The sequence below is a fragment of the Dipodomys spectabilis genome, unplaced genomic scaffold (genome assembly GCF_019054845.1).
Source record: "Dipodomys spectabilis isolate Male_0828 unplaced genomic scaffold, ASM1905484v1 ptg000613l, whole genome shotgun sequence".
Lineage (NCBI taxonomy): Eukaryota > Metazoa > Chordata > Mammalia > Rodentia > Heteromyidae > Dipodomys > Dipodomys spectabilis.
This window is the reverse complement of record NW_024871290.1, coordinates 339127-364183: the sequence shown is the minus strand read 5'-3', so window position 1 is coordinate 364183 and position 25057 is coordinate 339127. Positions and strand designations below refer to the sequence as shown.

The 25057-nt window shown below is 50.4% G+C and overlaps 1 protein-coding gene across 1 annotated transcript in view; it reads right to left on the bottom strand.

Annotated features, from left to right (window-relative positions):
* Positions 1 to 2782: 2782 nt before the first annotated feature.
* LOC122100982 (inositol 1,4,5-trisphosphate receptor type 2-like) overlaps positions 2783 to 25057 on the bottom strand; it is a 46893-nt gene continuing 24618 nt past the window's right edge. The window contains exons 6-14 of the mRNA XM_042671359.1: positions 24183 to 24358; positions 19497 to 19661; positions 16468 to 16663; positions 13384 to 13476; positions 10641 to 10771; positions 9454 to 9619; positions 8786 to 8946; positions 3577 to 3738; positions 2783 to 3202 (exon numbers count right to left, since the gene is read on the bottom strand). Of these exons, the coding sequence (XP_042527293.1) occupies positions 3140 to 3202; positions 3577 to 3738; positions 8786 to 8946; positions 9454 to 9619; positions 10641 to 10771; positions 13384 to 13476; positions 16468 to 16663; positions 19497 to 19661; positions 24183 to 24358 (1313 nt within the window). The 3' untranslated portion in view covers positions 2783 to 3139. The remainder of the gene's footprint in view (positions 3203 to 3576; positions 3739 to 8785; positions 8947 to 9453; positions 9620 to 10640; positions 10772 to 13383; positions 13477 to 16467; positions 16664 to 19496; positions 19662 to 24182; positions 24359 to 25057) is intronic.

Below are 25057 nucleotides of genomic sequence, written 5' to 3'. Positions count from 1 at the left end.
TTGGCTTTGTGTTGATTCATTGAAGATAAGCCTCACAGACTTTCCTGCCTAGATTGCTTTGAACCATGACCCCAGATCTCAGCCTTCTGCAGTGCCCGGCTTGTAACTTTAAAAAAAGAAAAAAGAATCTGGTTTTGCTTCCTCTTTTGGATCTTTCACAAAAGAAGAAGCAGACTGAAAATGATGACTTCCTTGTGCTACCCCTGGGCTGGGAGATGATCTTTGCACAGATGATCTTTGTACCCCGTGGCTTATTCTCTACAGACTGAACCATCAGAGTCAGCAAAGACCTGATCACCGTCTGGGAGACGGATGGGCCACATCTCTACAGATTAATTTATACTCTGGACTTTTCAGATAGGGGAAGTACGATTTGATTTTGCACTTTGAGATTGTGGGTAGGCACTTACTCTCTTCTGTCTCTTCTCAACAAAATTTCCCAGATGGAAAGATTATAGTCCTGGGGCTCTCTGTCCGTTAGCTTCTTTTGCTAGAGTAGCATTTTACCACTTGAGCCACAGTGTTGCTTCTGGCTTTTTTGAGCACGTTATTGGGGATAAGAGTCTCACAGAGTTCCTGCCCAGGCTGGCTTCAAACCAAGATCCTCACACTCAGATCTCAGCTTCCTGAATAGCTAGGATACTAGTTGTGAGCCACTGGTGCCTGCCTTAAAATGCATTTTTGTCAGGCTACTCAGGAGGCTGAGATCTGAGGATCATGGTTCAAGGCCAATGTGGGCAGTATGTCCATTAGACTCTTATCTCCAATGAACCACCAGAAACCCACATGTGGTGCTGTGGCTCATGTGGTAGAGCACCAGGCTTGAGCAAAAGAGCCCAGGTACTGAGGAAAAGCTCCAGCACCAGAAAAAAAGAAAGACAACATGAAGTGCAGATTTAATCAAGATCTGAGATTCAGTGATGACTTCTACACACGTTATATAACTCCTACCTTGTGACTGTTAGGAGTGCACAGTATTTCTAGATGATGGATATCAGGTTTCTTCAACAACTAGTCAGGGAAAAATCATGTCAGAGCGAGCGACCACAGACTTCTTACTTTTGCATGTGTGTCAGTATTGGGGCCTAGGAGCTGCCCTGGAGCTTCTTCATTCAAGTCTAGAGCTCTACGACTTGGCACAGCTCAACTTCTGGCTTTTTGGTAATTGAGAAAAGAATCTCATGGACTTTTCTGCCCTGGCTGGCTTTGCCCGTTAATCGTCAGTTCTCAGCCTCCAAAGGAGGTAGAATTACAGGTGGGGGCCATCAGTACCTGGCCAGAGTGAGAGATTGCAGGGATCCTGTGGGTTTGTGTTGGGGTGTGGGGTATCAGTGGATTCACTTTAGAAATTCCTTGTTCTAGGGTTTAAGTCTATATTTGAATATCATGTGGGAGGCTTGGTTTGGAATTTCCTGTAGATTGTGTAGCGGACAGGACTTGGGATTTCTAGACACCAAGGGCGTGTATATATATAAACTGGGATTTGAACTCAGGGTCTAGTTGATGCCCCTTAGCATTTTGTACTAAAGTCTGATGCGCTATCACTTGAGCCATAGCTCTACTTCTGGCTTTTGGTGGTTCACTGGACATAAGAGTCTCGTGGACTTTTCCACCCAGCCAGTTTGAACTCAATTCTGAGATCTCAGCCTACTGAGTAGCTAGGGTTGCAGGTGTGAGCCATTGGTGGCCCTTTTGAACATTTTTAGGTATGCAATTGAAATGCAGCTTTTCCTTGTGAATGCAATGAACTTCTCCATTCCTCCCCAACCGCCCCCCCCCCCCCCGCGCCACACACACACTGGAACCACAAGAACATGATAAATGGTTACTTCAGCACAACAATCATGAGTCAAACTGTGTTTATTCCACATCTACAGAAGGCCAGGAAGTCCGCTTTTGTCACTGCCTCAGTATTTCATGTCACCTGAAGCATCCCCACTGACCAGTCTCAGTATCATAATATACGTATTTTGTGCCGGTATTGGGACCGAACTCCAGGCCTGGGCGCTATCTCTGAGCTTTTTCATTCAAGATTGGCCCTCTGCCCCTTGAGCCACAGTTCTACTTCTAGCATCTTGCTGGGTCACTGAGGAGACTCTCATGGACTTTCTTGCTCATCTGGCTTTGAACTGTGATCTTTAGATCTCAGTCCCATGGGAAGCTGGTTCACACCAGGTGTGAGCCACCAGGCTCAGCTTCAACCTCGGGATTAGCAGCCTCTTCCCTGCAAGTCTGTTACAGTTTTCACCTGTTCCTCCCTTAAGACCCATTCTTAACAAGTTACACAAAGATCACCTTTTGGGCTGAGCACTCCCAGAGTTCATCTGCTTTCTGACAAAAGCAGTCAGATTCCAGTTCTGCGGTGAGCTTGAGAAGCTACGCACCAAAGTGCTAAGTTCTCAGAGCTGTTTTTCAGGTTATAAATAAAGACCAGTAAAACCCATGGATTGGGAGCATTTAAGTGTGTGTGTGTGTGTGTGTGTGTGTGTGTGTGTGTGTGTGTGTGTGTGTGTACTAGGGCTTGACCTCAAGGCCTGATTGCTTTCCCTTTCCCCTTAAGGCTGGTTCACTACCACTTGAGCCACAACTCTGCTTCCGGCTTTGTGCTGGTTAGTTATTGTTAATAGCCGAATGGATTTGTCTGCCCATGTTGGCTTTGAACCTCACTTCTTAGCTGAGATTTCCGGTGTGAGCCTCCGGCACCTGGCCAGCTGAACACCTTCTCTGTGAGTCTCATTTTGAAGCCATCCAGTTATTTATTTGCCTTAGCAAAGTTTCTTCCCTGACCACAATGAAAGGGAAGAAATTCCAGCCACGCAGTGCTGTCTGTAGTTCAGTCGAGACATCGCCCGTGGATCCAGCAGACAGTGTTTCTGCCATCCCCGAGCCTCCAGCCGCTTGGCTCCTCCACCCTCCACGGCCCTGGGAGCAGATTGCCCCCACTTGCACTGAGCATGTGAGCTGTGTTCAAGCTGCTTGTCTTTTTGGCAGCTGTTTCTGGGCCAGTTTTTTTTTTTTCTCAGCCAGTTTTCAGCTCCTCATCTCAAGTCTTCTTTTCAGGGAGGAGAAAGGACCCCAATGGGAGAGGCCAGCCACGCTGTCCCCCTGCCCTGCGTTCAGCGTGGGGACAAGGGACGGCTCACGTGGGGATGTTGGAGCCCAGGAAGCCCAGCCTCTGCTTGTTCTTCCTCTGTTCTGTCATCTGGGGAGGAAAAGACACAGGGATTCAGAACACCAGCGCTGTCACTGAGCCTTTATGCTGAAGACTAGTGCTCTAGCACATGAGCCACAGTGCCACTTCCAGTTTTCTGGTGGTTCATGGGAGATCAGTCTCCCAGACTTTCCTGCCACGGCTGGCTTTGAACTGGGATCCTCAGATCTCAGGCTCCTGAGTAGCTGGGATGACAGGCGTGAGCCGTTGGTGCCCAGTAGTCTCTTTACTGCAAGTTAGACTCCTCAGATCACACCGCAGCTCCGTGAACCTCCAGGGATCATAGGGTAGGATGGCAGACTCCCCCCCCCCCCAGCCTGTCCCCAGCTCCTGCACCTCCTTAGAACCCAGCCCCTGCTCCGCACCTGCTCCTTCAGCTCGGCCAGCTGCCCGGACAGCTGCTTCACCAGGCTCATGGTGGCCTCCAGCTTCTCCTGCAGGCTCCGAATCTCATTCTGCTCACCATCACCTTCGTTGCCGATGAGGGACATGGCGCGCATCCGAGGAAACCAGTCCAGGTTTTTCTCCTAAAAGCAAAGACACGTGCGGAAGCCTCAGAGGCAAACCTGAGGTGCTGCCGCGGGGCCGGGGTGAGCTCAAGGCCCAGCTCTGCATCCGCGCCCTGCCATCTGAGAGCTCGTCAGAAGCAGTGAGAAGATTCCAGAAGCGTCATGCGGAGGGCATGCCACCCCTCACAGGCCTTCTGAGCTCAGACGCAGGAGTTCCTGCTCACGCTGCACACCTTTCCCACCCTGCACCCGCATTCTCCTGTTTAACCAGAAGCCCGTGTCTGCACCCTGAAGACGTGAAGATCTCCTCGGGCGCTGTCTGCTCCCGGTTCCCAGGAATCCAGCTCCTTTATCTAGCATTCACCAGCTCTGTTTATTTGGCCTATGGAAGTGAGTGGCCAGAACTAATGTAAGACTCTCCTGGACTGGGCCTGGAGTCTACAAACATGGTTTCAGAAACCCGGGAATAAGAAAGGAGACAGACAAGGAATATGCCTGAAATCACAAGCTTGCATCTTGAAGGGAACCTCTCCCACTAGCTGAGATGAAGGCCTTTTTTTTTTTTTGTCGGTCATTGGGCTTGAACTCTGGGCCTGGGCGCTGTCCCTCCGCTCTTCAGCTCAAGGCTGGCGCTCTACCACTTGAGCTACAGCACCACTTCCAGTTTTTCTGGTGGTTCACTGGAGATAAAAGTCTCACAGACTTTCCTGCCTGGGCTGGCTTTGAACCACGGTCCTCAGATCTCAGCCTCCGGAGTGGCTAGGATGACAGGCATGAGCCACCAGTGCTGGCACAGAATAAGGGATGTTTGAAACGCAATTCCCCCAAACTGTGCTGACAGCCTTGCGCTGTCAACCATGGCCACCACTGCTGTAGCTGCAGCTTTCATCCTGCCTGTCCCAGGGTTGCAGATGCCCAGGAAGAATGTAGCAGTCTAGCTTGTTTTTTCAACAAACTAACAAATGTCAAAGCTCTAATTCTGGAAGAAATCAATCAGGAGATGAAAGAGTTAAGAACAGCTGCCATAGGTTATTCGCTGTTCAATCGTTTAGGATGTGAACAATTTAAAGGATTGTCCTGCTTTAATATAACAATTCTCAACATATTCAGCATCAGTTGCACTTGCTCCAGAAGGCGCTGGGCAAGTTAAAATACAGCTCTATCTGGGGCGTCCCAGAGTGGCTTTCCCAGTGCTGGGCTTTCCTGGGCCAATGGTTTCTAGACAGGAACTCTGGGATCTGAAACTGTTAGCGCCCCAGATCTCAGCTACACGGTCGGGCCTGTTCCTGCCTTGCTCCTTCTCACGATGGACCAAGGAGCCGGCAGCAGGCTGCAGCCTCGGTCCACCCACCGAGCATCTGTCCTCAGTGCCAGCACGCTACCAGTTCAGCCACAGTGCCGCCGCTGCTGGGTTATGTGGCAGTTCACCAGAGTTGAGAGTCGCGAGGACTTTCCTGCCCAGGCTGGTTTTGAACTGTGATCCTCAGACCTCAGCCTTGTTGTGCAGCTAGGATTCTAGTCATGAACAAGGATCTCTTTCTTCTCACACTTTTGATTGATTGATACGGTAAATGATAGACAGCGTGGGACTGTCCCACTGTTTACAACCATTGTTCCAGTTCCTTCCAGGCTGAATGCACTCCAGGTTCCGGCTGGCCTGTGGCCATCACGCCAGCTTCCATCCTCAGCTCCACCAGCCCTGCCCTGGAGCTCCGCCGTGCAGCGGCCGCCTCTCCCCGCCCAGACCCACCTGAGCTCCCGCCGGGCTCGCCCACCCCCAGACCCTGCTGCTGCCTGCATGGCAGCGGCCGTACTGCGCTCTCTTTCTGGGGCAAATATGGCTCCTCTTCTAACCCTTGTAACACTGTCCTACGCCCACCCTCCGCGTGGTCCCCTGGATGGACGTGTCCACCGGGACGCAGTCCAAGCCCTGTGGCTCCAGAGCCAGCACAGAGCTGAGAAGCTCGGGACCAGATGCCCTGTCTCTTCTACAACACTGGACTCTGGAGCTCTGTGCCGCTTGCCCCAGCTTTCCCCTCTGATGTGGAGACGTTTCCAGGAGAGAGGCACTCGCCCACCTCGGCAGAGCAGGGAGGCCCTCCTCCGTGACCACCCAGGACCGCCCCAGCCCAGCCCTGACAGCTGGCACTTCTTCTGGAGATGACAGAACTTGGAACCCCGTGTCCCCCCCAGTGCCTGTGCCACACCAGCCCACACCCAGGCAGGTCTGTGAGGATCAATGGCACCAGCCACCACTCCCAAGGGGGGACTCTCCAGGGGGCAGCGTAGAGCCCTTGTCTCAGATGAGGCAGCCTGGCCGTGTGGCTCACAAGGCTTTGCACAGCAGACATGGAGATGTGGTTTCCATAGAAACTGAAGACGCGGAGTTGGGAGCACTGGCTCAGGGCGGGCAGGATGGCCGAGAGCTGGTCATCTGTGATGGCACAGTCCTCCAGGGCCAGGGTCTCCGGGGTGCCGGCCACGTGCTCCAGTAGGACTCTCAGGGGCTCAGGACTGAAGTTGTCCAGGGGCAAACTCCTCAGACGCAGGTGCTTGAGTTGCCTGGAGCAGGGCCACTGGGACAGGAACCACAAGTCAGCCTCCTTCAGTGGACACGAACTCAGAGACAAGGTCTTCAAAAGGGTGAGGTTCCTGAGGATGGTGGGCAGCCGTCCATAAAGGAAGAAGACTTTGTGTACATACAGCTCCTGCAGATGCTGCAGCTGCCCCAGAAATCCTTCAGGCTAGCACGGAGTCCCCGGTCACAACGGGGAAGGTGAGGATGTAAAGGTTCCATCTGGCCAGACTCACTCACCACCAGCTCCTGGATGGAGTCCAGTCTCACCACACGCAGAGCCTTCTGGATTTCAGAGATGGAGCCAGACAGAATCTGCAGCTTCCTGGAGCACAGCTGGACTTGTTCTTGCCTCTCCCTGGCCCACTGGAGCAGGTGGCCTTGGAGAGCATCCTGGGCGCCATGTTTGATGGTCAGGTCCATGAGTAAAATCAAGGGCTGCTCTTCAGTCATCATTGAACCACAGTTCTCTGTTGGCCTGTCAGTCAGGACATCTGGATAAGAGATTCGGGCCACTGAAGGGTAGCCCTCTATCCAGATGTTGGGGTGCTCCTTCCGCAGGTCGAGGACTTGCAGTTTCCACCGACTGGGGCGCTCCTTCTTGGCCAGTAGCAGATCGATCCCATCCAGGACAGCCTTGAAGGTTTGCAGGTCTGGAGACTCTGCCAGGTCCCCCAGAGGGAGGCAGGAGAAGGGCCAGGCCTGCACCAGGGCCTTCAGCACCTCTGTGTGGGCCCTGGCATAGACCTCTATGAAGAGTGAAGGGAACAGCAGCACCGGTAGATCCTCCAGGGCAGAGATGGCCAGGGCCTGGTTGCTCAGCAGGCTCTGCATGGCCAGATGCTGGAGCGAGGGAGGGGCTCCAATGCTCATCTTGATGGACCAGATGTGGGCCAGGTGTACAGGGCTCTCTGAATCCCAGCAGGGCCAGGCACTGACTGCAGCTCAGGAACAAACTGCTCTTTGGCGGCCCACTGGTGTCTATAACTCAATCCCACCGCACCATTGAGTATCTATCCATCTGAGAGCAGCTTCTGATAGGATTTCTGAGTCACACCCATTACACCTTGGTTGAGATTAATTCACAGAATAATTTCAACCCAAAAGTGCTAGGTTTAAAGGTGTGACCCACACAGGCCAGCTTTTCTCTGAAATGTAAAACACACTGGAGCAAAAAGACCTCTCACCCTTAACCTGACATCCCTCCAGACATTACACGACCCCGAGCCTGCAGAGGGTCCAAGAAGAGCAACCAGCGCAAACATATAACACCCACGAGACTGCAGGAACTTCCGTGTATTCCTTCCCTTCCCTTCCTTCCTTCCTTCCTTCCTTCCTTCCTTCCCTCCTTCCTTCCTTCCTTCCTTCCTTCTTATCTTCCTTCCTTCCTCCCTTCCTTCCTTTCTCCCTTTCTCCCTTCTTTCCACCTTTCTTTGTTGTGCCAGTCCTATACTTTGAACTCTGAGCTGGACGCTGTCCCTTAGCATCTTATTTTCAAGCCTAGCGTTCTACCGCTTGAGCCATAACAGTAAATTTTTCTGAAGAATTTCTTGGAGATCAGAGTCTTGACATGGACAAGGAAGTGGCTGCTTACCAGAACAAAGGCCCCTAAGAAGGTAGTAACTTGGCCTGTATGATGAAAACACGAATTCTTAGGAAAAGCCTGCAATAAATGCTTCCTTCTATCATAAGAATGCTGCTACCTAGAGATGCTAAAGCACAACTTGAGCATAACTTCCCCTCGGGCTTGTGAGTTCTCATTTTGCGTAACACAGAAGAAACTCTGAGTCGTAGACAGCTACATTTTCTATTGCTTATCTTAAATGAGCAACTAGAGATGCCAAGTGTCTTACCAACCCTGGTAAATCAACGCAGAGTGCGCAATGCCAGGAAACCAGTGTTCTCCAGTTCATATCAAACATTATGTCTATTCTTCACACACGCACAACTTAATTTTTATTTCTGTGCCCATAGTGGGGCTTGAACGCAAGGCCTCTTACTTGCTTGGCTTTTTAAAAATTCCTAGTTAGCCCTCTGCCACTTGGGCCACAACGTGTACGGGGGCGGGGGCGGGGGGAAGGGGTTGATGGTGAATTAGAGACAAGTCTCTCAGACTCGTCTGCCCAGGCTGGCTTTGAACTGTGATCCTCAGATTTCAGCATGAGCCACCTGGTACACCCTGAAAGTGTGACTCGGCTGCATCTGCTCATAATGGGCAAGTTCCAGGGACTGAGAGCTTCAAGAAGGGCCTGCGGGAAGGCTGGGATCCGCGGGGACGGCCACCACGGGGAGGTGCTGGCACTGCCTACAGAACCAGTCAGCAGGTTGTCACTGCAGATGAATAACCAAAAATCCAATGATTTTCAGCAAGGCAGGGCTTCTCCAGCGACTGGGAGGCCTATTCAAACATTACCAACAGCAACAATAGAGAAAAACATTGCTAGAAACGTCGCCACCTGGGAGCAGCGTTGCGAAAGTCTGATCACTCACCGCAATCATCTGCGCCACGTAGCTCTCGGGGCCGGTGTACTCGGTGGGGTCCTTCACCCTCACCAGGACGACGAAGTACAAGTAATGCCACATGTTGTGCTCTGACTTAATGTGCTCCTCGAAGGAGACGGTCTTATTATCAAACTTGTCCCTCTCGAGTCCTGCAAGACACAGGACACACGAGAGATGCGACCTGCCATCCCGCACCACCTACTTCTAGATAATCGCGACTGTGCACCAGCGCTTCCATTAGAGGGTTATGATAAACGGGGCGCACCAGGCTGGGAAGGTGGCTCAGTGGTAGAGCGCTTGCCCGGGCTGGCCTTGAACTGTGACACTCAGATCTCAGCTCCCCCAGTATCTGGGATGACAGATGTGAGCTGCTAGCAACGCAGCCGGATTTGTCTTTCTTAAAGAAGAGAAATGAGCATTCTCACTCTCGAAACGGAGCATGCCAGCACTGCTATATTATCTGGGTTTTTACCCAGCTTTCAATATGGAAAACAGCTCCCAAAGGCATGGCAAGTAAGAATCATCCCAGCCGCACTTTCCTGAGAAATATCTGCTTCCTGTGTGGTTTCTCCATGTGGAGGGGCCGGGCCACAGATGGACAGCACCACCTGGACAGCACTGTCCCGTGGACAGCACCGCTACACATGGACGCTCACCACAGATAAAGCAGGTCGTCTTCAGGATTTCTTCTTTTTTCTGCTTTTCGCTTCTGAGATCAGCAAAAGTATCGATGATAACGCCAAAAATCAATTTCAGCACGATAATGATCACGATGAAAAAGAAGAGGAGATCGTACACCACTCGAGCCGCGAACAGGGGCTCCTGAAACCAAACCACAACACTTGCACACATTTCCCAGCATAAAACCATCCGTGTTTGCTCCACACATAGAAACAATGGGACGTTATTTATGCATTATGAAAAATACACTACCGAGTGGACACTGACTTCTACTTCAGCAACTTTAGAACGCACACGAAGTCGTTGTTTAATAGCTGAGGGTCTGGGCCTAGACAGGTGAGTGAGAACACCATAACACGGCTGGCCAGTGGCAGGGTTAAGGATCTGCTAAGCTCCGAGTGCAGTAGTTGAGATTTTACACTGACTGAAGACACTGTCTAAACTGCGGCTTTAATATAGGAAATGCATTGGAATTCACTATTCATTGCAGATAAATCATGGAAGTTATTTGTATGCAGAGGCAGAGAAAATGAACATGAGGGGAGAGAGAGAGAGAGACAGAAAAAGAGAGAGCGAGAGCCAGCCAAACATAGCACTCAACTCCTACATAAACTTCACAGCCAGGATTGTGCTGCTGTAGAACCCCCCAGAGCTCAGACATGCCAGTGTCTCCCTGCAATACGCGCTGAGTGATTCCTAGTGGTGCACGTGCTAGAAATCCCAGTACACCATTAATTGTATGAAAACCAGTGAATGTCCACGCCCCCCATGATCCTTCAAACGATACAGTGTGTTACCCTGTAAGGCAACTCGCTGCGTGCATTAAGCCGGGCTGCAGCGCGAGACACTGGCGGCTCGGGTGACTGGAAGCTTAGCTCCTCCAGAGGTTGAGATCTGGAGGGCTGTGGTTCCAAGCAGCCCGGGCAGAAAAGTCTCTGAGGTTCTATCTCTGTTTGACCAGCAAAATTCCAGACTGGAGGCATGGCTCAAGTGGTAGAGTACCGGCTGTGAGCAAGAAAACTGCGAGTGAGAGCAAAGAGGCCTTGAATTTCAGCTCTGGAACGCACATGCACGCACACATATGCACACACGTACACGCGCACACGCACACGCACACGCACACGCACAGAGGCGGAGAAACAACCTCCTCCCTGCGGCTTACGTCCTTGGACGGTCTCCGCAGCACATCCCCCACGCCGCCTCCGTTCCGGAGACCCTGGTTCAGCACCGTGACGATGCACATGAGCAGCGTGTCGCACGCCCTCTCGACGCCGTCTTCATGCTCCTCGCCCGCTGCGGAACACGAGTCACACACACGTGCACTTAGAAAGCAGTTATCTCCATCAACCACCCACGTGTGTTCTTTCCCTCCCTTCTCTCCCGCGTCTCTTGCTTTTCCTTCCCCCTCTCCTCTCCCCTGCCCTCTCCTCTCCTTTCTTCCCTGCACCGTGGTTTCCATTCAAGGTCTCTCGCTCACACAGGCTGCCCGGCTGGTGCTGTACTGCGTCTGTGCGTGCCTCTCGCTCTGGAGTCTCATGGGCTTTTCTGCCCAGGCTGACTTCTGCTATCCTCCAGAGTCTGACAGGCTTCCCGTACTGAGCTCTGCCCACCCATACTGTGTGCCTCGATTCAGTTTAATATGACCTAGTTACTGCGAGCAGTTGCATCACAGGTGGACAGAGGAAAGCCACATATGTAATGGCCTGAATAGCTTTTCTTTTTCCACAGGGGGGAGTGGCAAAATTGCAAAGAACAGACCCTAAGAAGGCTAGCCTCCGCCATGCCTTCACGCAGAGAGAGGAGATGGAGCTAACCCTCTAGAAACCAGCCCAGCCTGCCAGAGACGGCGGGCCTGCAGGAGGGACGGAGCTGGACACCGGTCGGACCCGGTTTCAAACTCTGCTCTGCTCTGGAATGGGCACCAGGGTGAATTTCTGAACCCAGCGTTCTCTACAGAATGGAGAGCACCGGCAAGGCTACCACTGTTCCTTTATCTTGGCCAAGTGTGGGAAGCTCTTTGAAGGATGCTACAGATGGCACACGCAGTGAGCTTATGTGGAGAAATGAGGCCTAGGCACCGGGGGCTCTGCCCGCCATCCCAGCTACTCAGGAGGCTGAGCACTGAGGACCGTGGTTCAGAGCCAGCCCGGGTAGCAAAGTCCTTGAGACTCTGATCCCCAATGAAGTGCTTAGAAAAAGTCCAGAGTTCTGCTACGGCTCAAGGGCGAGAGCTAGCCCTGAGCAAAGAGAAACTCGGGGACAGGGCCAAGCCCTGGGTTCAAGCCCCATGACTGGCACCAAAAACAACGTCAGAGAAATACAGAGAAGAAGATGTGTTACAGGGGAATCGGGACTGGATTAAGTTTGTTTGATGGCAGAATTAACACGTATCTGTCTGATTATTTAAGATAATGATCTGTGCGTGTGTGTGTGCGTGCGCGCGCAGGTGCACGCACGTGCGTGTGCACTGATACTGGGGCTTGAACTCAGAACTGACACTGCCGCTTAGGTTTCTGTCGCTTTTCTTGTTTGCTTTTGCTCATTTTGCTCTGGGTGGGTGCGGTACCAGTTGAGGTGCACCTCCGCCTTCAGCTCTTGCTGGCTAAATGGAGATGACCGTCTCATACTTGTTACCAGGCTGTCTTTAAACCTTGATCCTCAGATCTCAGCCTCCTGAGTAACTAGGGTTACTGGCGGGAGCCACTGCCATCCAGCTTGACTGCGTTTTTCATGTATGTGTTGGAGCTGAGGCTTGAACTGAGAGCCGTACACGCTTGCTGGCTGCTTCCACTGAAGGCTGGCACTGTGCCACTGAGCCACACCTTCACCCCAGGACAGTGGATGTAATATATAAACACCTGAGTATAGAATCGTGCCTTTGAACCAGAGGGAAATGAGCAGAAAGACACGATTTCATACAACAATGAAGAACTTCTTGTGTGCTGATTTGGGGAGTGTGTGGCCCCAGGGGTGAGTCAAGGTGAGAATTTAAAAGCAGTGAGAAAAAGGAACAGGAAGTCTCGTTTCAGTGGCCTGTTCAGCGCTATTGTATGAACTGTAAAACTTCCTCTGAACTGACGGTACTTTCCCATCACGTGATGGAAGTAGGCTGGTGCTTCTACTTCAGTTAGATGTGCTGGGACACCGCCAGCCAGGAGGGCTGGTATCAAAGACAGCAGCAACGTGCGCATGCTCACTTACGGTCAAGTCCGACGCACGCTCTGAGTTAGAAAGCAGGAGAGCTCAGACACCTTTTGAAAGAAGGAGCAGTGGGAAGGAGACAGGCGTGTGTCAGTGGAGTCAGGACACCAGGACAGAGAGACAGCAAATCAATCAGCAGACAGCTCGGCCCATGATGTGCTAGTTAGGTGTCAATGCACAGGGCAGACTTTAATATGGAGCACGTAAGAGGCTGAAGGGACTGGTAGAGAGAGATGTGGTTTACCCAGTGTGCACGCTGTATGGCGGCTACGCGGCTAGAATTAGGCACGCTGCTGGTGTAAGACTGTACCTAGGGCCTTCTCTGCTTCCACTTGTTCCTTAAGCAACAGAAGTCTTGAGCAGTGTCAGCGGGAGAAATGAAGAACATCGCACTGTTCCTTCACTCTCCTTCGCAATCACCCGCATAAAGCCAGGTTGTGCTATAAAGACCAACGGCCCTGGAACTCACTGGGTCTCCAGGGGTTCTGAGCCTGTCTGACCAGGTCATTTGGGAACGCCAGACAGGAGAAAGGGGTTCACTCATGGGTGAATAGAAAGATCTCAGGACACATTTCCTCAACTGTCATGTTTCAACATAAGCTGCACACTCGGTCCTCAACCCTTCCCCTGCATGAACGTCTAAGAGCAACGTTCCTAGAGTGTTCCGGGCTGAGGTGGTCACCGCCCTGGCTCTCCATACCGACCTGCGCTGGAGGCGGGGGCTGCAGGTGAGCAGCTCTCCTTGTCACAGGTCCCCAGGGTGGAGGGCAAGGTCACCGAGGGCACGTCCCGATTCCCTGGGAGAAGGTCGGAGGCAACCCGGAGAGGACAGGAGTCAGAAAGACATCAATGGCCACGCCGAAGCTCAGGCCGAAGCTCAGGCCGGAGCTCCATCTCCAGCACCCATGCCAGAGCTCAGGCCGGAGCTCCATCTCCAGCACCCGCACTGGAGCCCAGGCCGGAGCTCAGGCCTGGAGCTCCATCTCCAGCACCCACGCCAGAGCTCAGGCCGGAGCTCCATCTCCAGCACCTATGCTGGAGCCCAGGCCGGAGCTCAGGCCTGGAGCTCCATCTCCAGCACCCACGCCAGAGCTCAGGCCGGAGCTCCATCTCCAGCACCCGCACTGGAGCCCAGGCCGGAGCTCAGGCCGGAGCTCCATCTCCAGCACCCACACTGGAGCCCAGGCCGGAGCTCCATCTCCAGCACCCGCACTGGAGCCCAGGCCGGAGCTCAGGCCGGAGCTCCATCTCCAGCACCCACACTGGAGCTCAGGCCGGAGCTCCATCTCCAGCACCCGCACCCCCAACCCCCGCAGCGTGGCCTCTGGGAACAGGGTTTCCATATTCACCCCTACTTTAGCTCAGCAGCCTTCATCTTGGGTCATCCAAGAGCCAGGCCCTGCCATAGACCGCTCGGAGCCCCAGCCCGGGCTGCATCAGCAATTCGTCGCTGCCGTCGTCGGGAGCCATCCCCGGCCCCGCGCGGTTTGGGCATCCAGCTGCCAGTGGCCCTTCCCCGGCCTGTGCCGGCTATGCAGTGTTCCGTCCCGGCTACGGGCCAGGTAGAGGACGTCTGCCCGGCTGCAGCCGGCTGCTGAGAGCTGCCCTGGCTGGCTGCTCTCTGTGCCCCGCTGCCCCAGGAGAGGGCTCCAGTTCGCAGCCTTTCTCCTGCCTTCAGCCTCCTCGCAGCTGTATAACCACCTGCCCGCCCGGGGGCCGGCTACTCGCAGGCCCGCGCGCTAGCCTGTCAGCGTCGGCTGACGCTAAGTTCTGTGTCCGTGTGGTTTTCTGGGATGGGCTTACAAACAGGAGCACATAATGCTCCAGGGCAGGAAGAATCCCCGACAGCTAGACCCTCCTGCAGCGTCCACGAACCGGCTGCTCGTCATCTGATTCCCACCCTACGAGGAGCAGAAAACGCGGACCTTCCAGCGCTGAGCACAGTGTGACAGGGGACTTGGGTTAGGAGGGGACTTTGAGAGGAGGAGGAGGCCAGGTGGGAGCAGGGCCAGGGCCCTGGAGCTGCGATTGTGGGAGATGGGTCTCCAGGGGCCGTCCCATGTGAATGACTGCTTACAGCAGCAGCACGGCAGGCCTTGGGGATTTGGAGAAGGGACAGCACGAAGGTGACACAGAGAGGCACGGCGTCACTGTAGCTGGAGGAGGAGCGCAGCTGCCCCCCACCCATGTCCTGTTCCGCCTCCGGCGCAGAGCGATGCGGTCAAGTCATGGCAAACCCTGAGACCACACCAAACCATTTCCTCCTGTGAAGGTCTCAGACCTCCTCATACCGCTTCGGAGCTCGAGGCAAAAGGCCGAGCAAGCAAGGAAGGAAGAGACAAGCACCCTACCTTCCTGAGACTACGGTCACAGCGCCGGCAGTAGATGCACAATTCAGGAGCTCTCAGTTTGTAACCTTCAGTCCCCGTGTTGGGTATTTCTGTCCTGTCTGCATAGATCTTCCAGTTTGTTCTGCCATGCTTGCCTGGGGCTGGCCCCTTCCCCACAGCCTCTCACTCTGCTGGGACGACTTACTCATGAGCTGAGGCGGGGTCTGTCTCTAACCAAACTGCTCTCCCGAGTCTCTGGGATTACAGGTGGGACCCACCAGACCCAGCCTAATGAGAATATTTTACACGTGTCTCTCATACTAAAGTTTCTACTAACTGATGTTCTCCTCATCAAAAGCATGTATCACTGGCGTATTTGTATATAATTAGGATATACGGACATTAAACATATACGGAATACTGGCTGTTAATTACGTTAGATATTATTCTCCAGGGAGAGAAGGGAGGGGAAAAAACTGAGATTTTCAAAGCTGTTTCTCTACACTGGAGTATCTGACTCTAATGTGAAATATGGTGAGAGTTATTAAATCTTTCTGAGACTGAGGTTAGCTGTTATTTTGTTTGTTGTTGTTCTACCCATACTGGGGCTTGAACTCAGGGCCTCGAGTTACTAACTCGGCTTTTTTGCTTAACATGGAGTTCTAAAACTTAAGCCGAACCTCTAATGTAGCTTTTTTTTCTGGTTAGCTGGAAATAAGATACTGTTGGATTTGTTTTTCTGGGCTGGACTCAAATTGCTGTCCTCAAATTTCAGCCTCCTTAGCAGCCAGGGTGATCCACAGGTTTATTGTATAAACATTTCCCAAGACTCATGGACTGATCATCCAGAGCCCAGGAGTAACTGAACACTCATAAATATCCTCAGACCAAACAAGAATGTATTTTCAAAGGAATGAAAGGAAAAGGGCTTTTTGTGTGTATGGGGCACTGGGACTTGAACTAAGGGCCTCACACTCTGCTTTGGCTTTTTCTCCCAAGGCTGGAGCTGAACCATTTGAGCCTCAGTTCCACTTGCTTTTCTTTTTGCCAGTCCTGGGGCTTGAACTCAGCATTTGAGCGCTGTCCCTGAGCTTTTGCTCAAGGCTAGTGCTCTACCACTTGAGCCACAGCGCCACTTCTGGCTTTTTCTGTGTCTGTGGTACTGAGGAATCGAACTCAGGACTTCATGCATGCTAGGCAAGCATGCTCTGCCACTGAGCCATATTCCAGGTCCCACTTTTGGCTCTTTGCTGGTTCACTGGACATAAGAGCCTCACGGACTTTCCTGCCTGGGCTGGCTTCAAAGCTTGATCCTCACATCCCAGCCTCCTGAGCAGCTGGGATGACAGGCGGGAGCCAGCGGGGCGGGGCCTGACAGACACGTCTCTGCAACCCCATGAACAGGCCACGTGCAAGTCACGTGTGGGTGGGTGGAGGCTCCCGGGGCGGCAGAAGTACCTGCGGCCGGGGTCCTGTTCCTCAGTCTGTCCACCTCCATGGTGAAGTCGTCCTTCAGGAAGAGGAAGCCGATGATGGAGAACAGGTAGACGAGGATGAGGGCCAAGACGGCCGCCAGGATGATGGAGCGTCCGTTTCGGGTGACGCTCTTGATGACGTTGAGCAGGGTCTCTTCTCTGTACACCAAGTCAAAGAGCTGCAAAGCAGGGAAGCGGAACACGCCACGGGGCCCGGGTGAGGGACACCATAGCGGCACACAGACACACATCACCCTTCGCTGAGGAACACGCTACCCAGACCACTGCATCAACGACCTGACAAAATGCCCATTGCTTGTCCTACTGCAGTGCATCAAACACGTTTTTTGTGGATGAATCTGGCATCATCTATGAGTTTGTGTGGGGGGGCCAGTCCGGGGTTTGAACCAGGACGTGGGTGATGTCCCTGAGCCTTTTTGTTCAAGGCTGGAGCTCTAACTCTTGAGCCACAGCACCACTTCCAGCTTTTCTGGTGGCTCACTGGAGATAAGAGTCTGGGCTGGCTTTGAACCGTGATCCTCAGATCTCAGCTTCCTGAGTAGCTAGGATGACAGGCGTGAGCCACCGGTGTCCACCTGCACATGTTGGGTTTATGAGCACTGAGATATCACTTTCTTACAGAACTATAGAAATAGAACACTTCGATTTGAGCCAGGTAGAAACTATTCAGGAGGCTAAAATCTGGATCGTGGTTGGAAGCCAACCCAGGTAGAAAAAAAAATGCCATGTGATTCCTATCTCCAATTATCCATCACCAAACAAACAAATCTGGAAGTGGGGCTGTGGATCGAATGTTCCAGGGTCAGATTTGGGGCAAAATAGCTAAGGGGCAGTCCCCAAGGCCCTGGGTTCAAGTCCTGATACAAGCACACACAGAAAAGAATACTTCCATCTGAATTTAGGGAAATTATACATTGGGCACATCTAGCTGATGAGCTGACGATTCATTACCTGTACCTGTGTGTGTGTGTGTGTGTGTGTGTGTGTGTGTGTGTGTGTGTGAGCCCGGAACACGTACATTAAGTGTTTGTGCGTGCAGTGAGCTCAGTTGTGTAGTATAGAGATTGCACCACACATTGTTCTCCTGTATTTTTTTCTTCTATTTTGCTATTCTCATTTCTTATTTGCAAATAAATATATACTGTTGTACTGTTGAAAAAAATGTACATGTGAGTGTGCGTGCATGTGCACGCATGCCAGAACGCAGGGCTTCATGTTTTCACTTCAGGTAAGCACGCTACCACGTGAGCCACAGCACCACCCCTGGCTTTTTCTGTGTATGTGGTGCTGAGGAATGGACCCCAGGGCTTCACACATGCTAGGCAAGCGCTCTACCACTGAGCCACCTGCCCAGCCCTGCTCTGATTTGTAACTTAACAGTGCCCAAGGAAAGGGTCTTACATAGGCTCTGGATTCGTTGTGAAGAAAGCTTATGGCTTTTAGAAACCTCTGTGGCCAGAAACAGATGTGGCCAAAGTCCTGCACAACCAAAGGATACTGATGTCGGACAGATAGACTGTTATTCCCTTTTAAGTCAGTTGTGGGACTTGAACTCAAGGCCTCTCAGTCTCACTTGGTTTTTCGCTCAAGGCTGGCCCTCTACCACTTGATCTACACCTCTGCTCATCTGCCCAGGCTGGCTTTGACCCTTCATCCTCAGATCTCAGTGTCTAATGTGGCTGGGATTACAGGCAGAAGCCACTCTTGCCAGGCTCTGCAGGTTTTATGTCTTTTCCTTTGTATTTATTTATTTTTCTGGTTCTGGGCTTGACCTCAGGGCCTAGGAGCTGTCGCTGAGTTTTTTCAGCTTAAAGTCAGTGCTCTACCACCTGAGCCACAGCTCTACTTCCTGCTTTTTTGGTCACTAACTGGAGGTAAGAGTCTTGTGGATTTTCCTGCCTGGGCTGGCTTTGAACTGTGCTCCTCAGATCTCGGCCTCCTGAGCAGCTGGGATGACAGGCGTGAGTCACTGGTGTCTGGCTCTGTAGCTTTTTATATATCCATCAAACCTCAGTAAAGTATTGGGGGGAAAAAGAGTATCATATGTATACTCAAGTAAAATTGCAGGATATAGCAGGATTTGTGGTCTGGGAATGTGGCTTAGTGTTTGCCTAGCACACATGAAGCCCTGAGTTCAATTCCTCAGAAACACATAGAAAAAGCCAGAAGTGGCATCGTGGCTTAAGTGGTAGAGCACTAGCCTGAAGCAAAAGAAGCTCAGGGACAGCACCTAGGTCCTAAGTTCAAGCCCCAGGACTGGCAAAAATAAAAAAAAAATAAATGAATAATAAGATGGTATCACAGACATAAAAAATATGGATTTTTGTATGTGTGTGAAACAGAAAAGAAAGAACTGATTTGGATGATTGGGACAGAAGCATTCAAGAATGACTACGGGATGCCCAGCTAACCCACCTGGGGTGGGTTACATTAACGTTTCAGGCCAGACGCCTTTGGCTGTCATTCTGTTGGAGACCCGGGAAAGTGTGGCCACATTTTAGCCTTTTCAACATAGATGTGCTAGATCGGAAAGGCAGGGGCTGGGACCCTTTGTACAACTGCAGATAGGCAGATAGGCAGGCAGGCAGGCAGACAGACAGACAGACAGACAGACAGACAGACACACAGACAGACAGATCTCTTTATATATTCATGTTGTTTTGGCCAGTAGTGGGGCTTGAACTCAAGGCCTGTGTGCTGTTGCTGAGCTGGCGCTCTACCACTCGAACCACAGCACCACTTATGATTTTCTGGTGGCTCACTGGAGATCAGAGTCTCACAGAATTTCCTGCCTGGGTTGGCCTTGCACCAGGATCCTCAGATCTCAGCCTCCCGACCAGCTGGGATGACAGGCATGGGCCACAGTGCCAGGCTTTTAAAAATTAAAAACCCCCACCAAGCCGGGGACGCGGCCCCAGCAGAGCCGGGCGGGCCCGGGTGTGCTCCACAGCCAGGAGCGGCCGCAGCTGCACCTGCACAGCCTCTACTCACCAGGAAGCTGTAGAAGAACTCGTGCACGAAGAGGCCCAGCATGCAGACCAGCACGTAGGCCACGTGGTAGAGGAAGGCCACGTCCAGGACCACTGCCCGGTACCCGCGTGTGAACGTGCCACGATTCCCCACAAAGCTCACCAGGAAGACGATCTTGTTGCAAAGCTGAAGGAAGGGAAGGCACGAGGTCACCGCGTGGAAGGCCCTCAGGAGACGCTGCAAAAGTCTAGCATTTGTCCATGCATGACTTCTCCCGTGTAGGAATCTGCTCCACACACAGCCCTCGGAGCCCAGCTGCCAGAGAGACTGGCAGCCAGGACTGAGGTGGATTTGTTGGTGGTGTTGGTGTGGTGTTATTGTTGGTGTTGGTGGTGGTGTTGTTGTTGTTGTTGTTGGTGGTGGTGGTGTGATATTGGTGGTGGTGGTAGTGGTGGTGGTGGTGTTGATGTTGTTGTTGTTGTTGCTGCTGCTGTTGTTGTTGTTGGTGGTGGTGTGGTATTGGTGTTGGTGGTGGTGATGGTGGTGTGGTATTGGTGGTGGTGGTGGTGGTGGTAGTGGTGTTGATGGTGGTGGTGGTATTGTTGTTGGTGGTGTTGGTGTTGGTGTGGTATTGGTATTGTGGTGTTGGTGTTGGTGGTGGTGATGGTTGGTTGGTTTTTTGCTGGTCTTGGAGCTTGAACTCAGGGCCTGAACACTGTTCTTGAACTTTTACTTCTTGCTCAAGGCTAGCTCTCTACCACTTGAGCCACACCTCCACTGCCAGCATGTTTTGGTAATTTATATTTTGGGGTCATTAATTGGAGATAAGAGTCTCATGGACTTTTTCTTTTAACTGGGCTATCTTAGAACTATGATCCTCAGATCTCAGTCTCCTGAGTAGCTAATAATACAGGCATGACCCACCGGTTCAAGGATTGAGATAGATAGATAGATAGATAGATAGATAGATAGATAGATAGATAGATAGATAGACAGACCTACACTCATACATACATATTATATATACATATATGTAAAATTTGATAGTAAGTGTGGGTCACCTCCATTTAATTTTAGCTTATAGCTTCATCTGTTCCACAAGGCAAATGTCTAGGTATAAACTAAATGAACACACGAATACACGATAGCATTGGTTTCTGTTTTCACTGACCTCTGCCTTCTGAAGAATGACAAACCAGGATAATTTTATAAGCTTATATTACAATTACACAATTATTGCATAAATCACTTCCATTAACCCACATCACATTAAGTTTAGAGACACAAGTGTTCCCACCAACTCTACAATATCAAACTGCAAGTATTTCATCAAATTTGTCCAAAATTGGCCATGATTATTTGGTCAAAGTACCCTACACCTAGACCACTGAATCTTATCAGCCAGCATTTGGCTAGACAAAGGTATTTTTTCTCTGTCCAAGCCGCCAGGCACTGGCTGCTTTCACACCTGTAATCCTGGTGACTCTCATACCTGTAATCCTGGCTGAGGAGGCTGAGGTCTGAGGATGGCAGTTTGAAGCCAGCTTGGGCAGGGAACTCTATGAGACTTATCTCCAAGAAACCACTTAGAAAACCTGAAGTAGAGCTGTGGCTCAAAGTCGCAGAGTGTGAGCCACACTTGAGCTCAAAAGCTCAGGGACAGCACTCAGGCCCCGACTGAGTTCAAGCCCATGACTCACAACAACAAAAAGAGTAGCAATGTGTTCATGGAGCATTAAGACAGGTTATATCCACATAGTCATTTCTTCATTTCTGCAGTGTTTACAGCTGAACTCAGTGTTCCATGCTTAGTAGGCATTCGTATTTAGTCTTTCTTATTAAAACTCTGAAGCATGAAGAGGGTGCTAGCAGCTTTTGCCTGCAATCCTAGCTACTCAGGAGGCTGAGAGCTAGAGGATTGTGGTTTGAGGCCATTCTGGGCAGAAAACTTCACTAGATTCCATCTGCAAAGTAATCAGCCAAAAGAGAATGCTTGGAAGCATGGCTCAAGTGGTAGAACACTGGCTGAACAAGTGCAAAGCCCTGAGTTCAAATCCTGGTATGGCCAAAAAAGGTCGGGGGGAAGGAAGAAGAAACTCCATCAGTGTGCCTTCTATTAGAACAGAGTTTTGTTTTGGCTGAATTATCTGCATGGAACCAAGTAAAAGTTATCTCTCTATCCAGACCCAAGAGAGGGCAAAAGAAAAATGTTGCACACACTTCTGGTTTTCCCCATCAGACATGAGAATGTTGTATTTTTATTTCTTTATATATGTGTGGTTCAAATATTAAGAATATGAGAACAGTGAACAGACAGATTGACTTCCAATGGCAGCGTCACATTCTCTGTTTCCTGTGCTTTTTAAAATCGGTATTAAGTAATGGAGGCCCAGGGGATGTTTTGTTATCTCTGGCACAAGTCTAGGAAGCTATTATTTCACTTGACCAAACGTAAGATTTTCCTCACTTGGAGTAACATTCAGTAGCCTGACTGAGGGCTAGTTCCCTCTTTAGAAACAATATTTGCTTCAAATAATAGCGTTTCCACCTGGCTGTTTTGTTTTGTTTTTGTGGCAGCACTGGGGCTTGTCCCGTAGCTTTTTCATTCAAGGCTATAGCTCTCTCTACCACTAAAGCTACAGCTCCACTTCCAGTTCTTGAGCTAAGAGTCTCAGGGAGTTTCCTGCCCAGGCTGGCTTTGAACCACATCTTGCTTGGTAAGATTACAGAACTAGTCCATTTATTTCCAAACTTCATGCTCGCTTCAAATATTCAAATATTCAAATGCCAAGAATTAGGGTGGAAAAGAGTGCAGATTGGTGGAAGAGGATCACACATATAAATACAGCAATCAGCCCCCACCAAGAATTTTACAGGATAGTATATTTGATATAACACCTTCTACTGGGGATGGAGGCATGACTCAGGGGGTAGAGCACCAGCCAGTAAGCAACAGTGTCAGATTCTGGGTTTGAGTCTGGTCTCAGAAAAAAAAAAAAAACCCTTCTACTGATAAGACTTATTTTTCATTACTGGGTTTCACCTCTCAGAGCCGACTCCTTGTTAGCTGGTGCTCTACCACTTGAGCCACACCTCCACTTCTGGCCTTTTGCTGGTTAACTGGAAATCAAGAGTCGCACAGAGTTTCTTAACTGGGCTGGCTTCGAACTGTGATACCCAGATACTTAGCCTCCTAAGTAGCCAGGATGATAGGCTGGAGCCACCAGAGCCCAGCTTGAGTCTCCTTTATATTTATAATATACTTCCCATATTGACAACAGCAAAGACCCGGTGATCTGGCTTCTGGAGCATTCTTTTTTGCTGGAAACTGTCATTTTTATTATTTCTAGTTTTTTGAAACATTATAAGAAAATACAAAAATACTGAACTGTAGCCAGGGGCCTAGCTACTCAACAGGCTGAGATCTGAGGATCACGGTTCAAAGCAAGCCAGGGACGAAGACTATGAGACTCTGATCTCCAATGAGCCACCAGAAAAACCAGAAGTGGAGCTGTAGCTCAAGTGGTAGAGCAGTGGCCTTGAGCCAAAAAAAAAAAAACCAAAAAACCCAAAAACCTGAGTGACAGTTCCCAGGCCTTGAGTTCAAGGCCAGGTTGGCACTTTAAAAAAGGTTAAAAAAAGTTTAAAAACAAGTTAAGACTTTCATGTGCTGTGGGTATATTCAGTAGACAAGAATATTTAAGAATCGCATATTTGTTATTTCATCCATTCACGATTTATGTTTTTTTCATCTAAGAAAGCCCCAGTTTCATGCAGACTCCATTTACACTTTGATTTCTTAAGTGAGATTATTTCTGTAAATGTCCTACTTGGTTTTGTTGTTGTTGTTGTTGTGTGTCATTCTTGGGGTTTGAACTCAGGGCCTGGGTGCTGTCTCCGAGCTTCTTTTGCTCAAGGCTAGTGTCCTACCACTTGAGCCACAGCGCCACTTCCAGCTTTTTCTGAGTAGTTTATTGGAGATAAGAATCTCATGGACTTTCCTGCCTGGGCTGGCTTCTAACCAAAATCCTCAGATCTCAGCCTCCTGGGTAGCTAGGATTAGAGGTGTGAGCCACAACACCAGGCCCTACTTGTATTTTGAAATAGCACATTAGCTCACTCATGCTAAACTTACCTAAGGAAAGCTTCAAAATGCTCAGCCTTATCCTCATATTACAAATGTTGGTTTAAAAAAGTTATCTCCGTCTGTTATTTGTTTATAGAATTTGTTCACGTGGAAAGGAGCCCAATGTCATATTTTTTTAACACAGCAGCTTTTTCTCATAGGCCCTTTGATGAAAATTACTCAATTCTAAAATTCTACTGAATGTAATGTAACCTTTCTTAGATGATTTTGAAGCCTCTTCAGGATGTGAACAGTGGCTCAGTGTAGTTTCTTTTTAATCAGTAGCCCTGGGTATGGGATACAGAAGGGATTAAAATTGCATTAGATGAATGTAATGACTGAACTGGGTCGTGGCCCACATGCCAGTTAGTGACTAAATCAACCTTTTTTTAACCTTTCCCTCCTTTCCTTCCCTCGAAATGAAATGAGTTACAAAGGCTATGTGCTATGTGCTGTGCTCGTGAACTGAAATTCACCTACATCAGAAATCACTGCATCCATGAAGGAAAGCTGCAGAACATCACACACCGAATGCACTTGTAGTCGACTCCGTACAGATACAAAGCCATCAAAGTACTTACGTTCGCAGCGCCGAGAAGGATTAACGTGGGGCCCAGACCTATTGTGTAGATGGATCTGAGCATTATGGACACGAGAAATGGTCGGAGCCCCATGGGCTTGGAGAGGAAGAACAGCATCGAGGTACAGATCGCAACAGCTACCCAAAGAAGGGCCGAGAACAATGGTGAAAGTGTGCCTGCAGCAGGGAGAAGTGAGTTTTTACTGAGAAGAAAACTGCAAAGTGGCCAGGCACCGGCAGCTCCCACCTGTGAGATCTGAGGATCACAGTGGAAGCCAGCCTGCGCAGGAAAGTCCGTGAGACTCTCATCTCCAGTGAACCACCAAAGACCAGAAGTGGCACTGTGGCTCAAAGTGATAGAATACCAGCCTTGAACAAAAGAGCTCAAAGACAGAATCCAAGCCCTGGGTTCAAGATCTATGACTGACCGGAAAAAAAAAAAAAAACAACCCTGAAAAATGGTCTGTACTCTCCATGCTACTGCAAGACAAACTGTAAAGCATGGAACTTGCAAAACAATGCATTTCCTTTTACGTATTTTTGTGTGTGCCAGTACTGGGGCTTGAACTCAGGGCCTTAAACTCTTACTTGGCTTTGTTGCTCAACTTTGGCCCTCTACCACTTGAGCCATACCTCCACTTCCAGCTTTTTTGCTGGTTTATTGGAGATGAAAGAGTCTTGTGGATTTTCTGCCTGGACAGGCTTTGAACCCTGATCCTCATGTCTAAGCCTCATGAACAGCTAGAAATAGGAATGAACCACCAGCAAGCATTCAGCAAAACCACCCCTCTGTACTGTGGATATTCTAAGGAAATGTCTTTGAAAGCGTTACTTATTATTAAATTTCCAGAAAGTTTGTGACTAATTTCAAGGCAA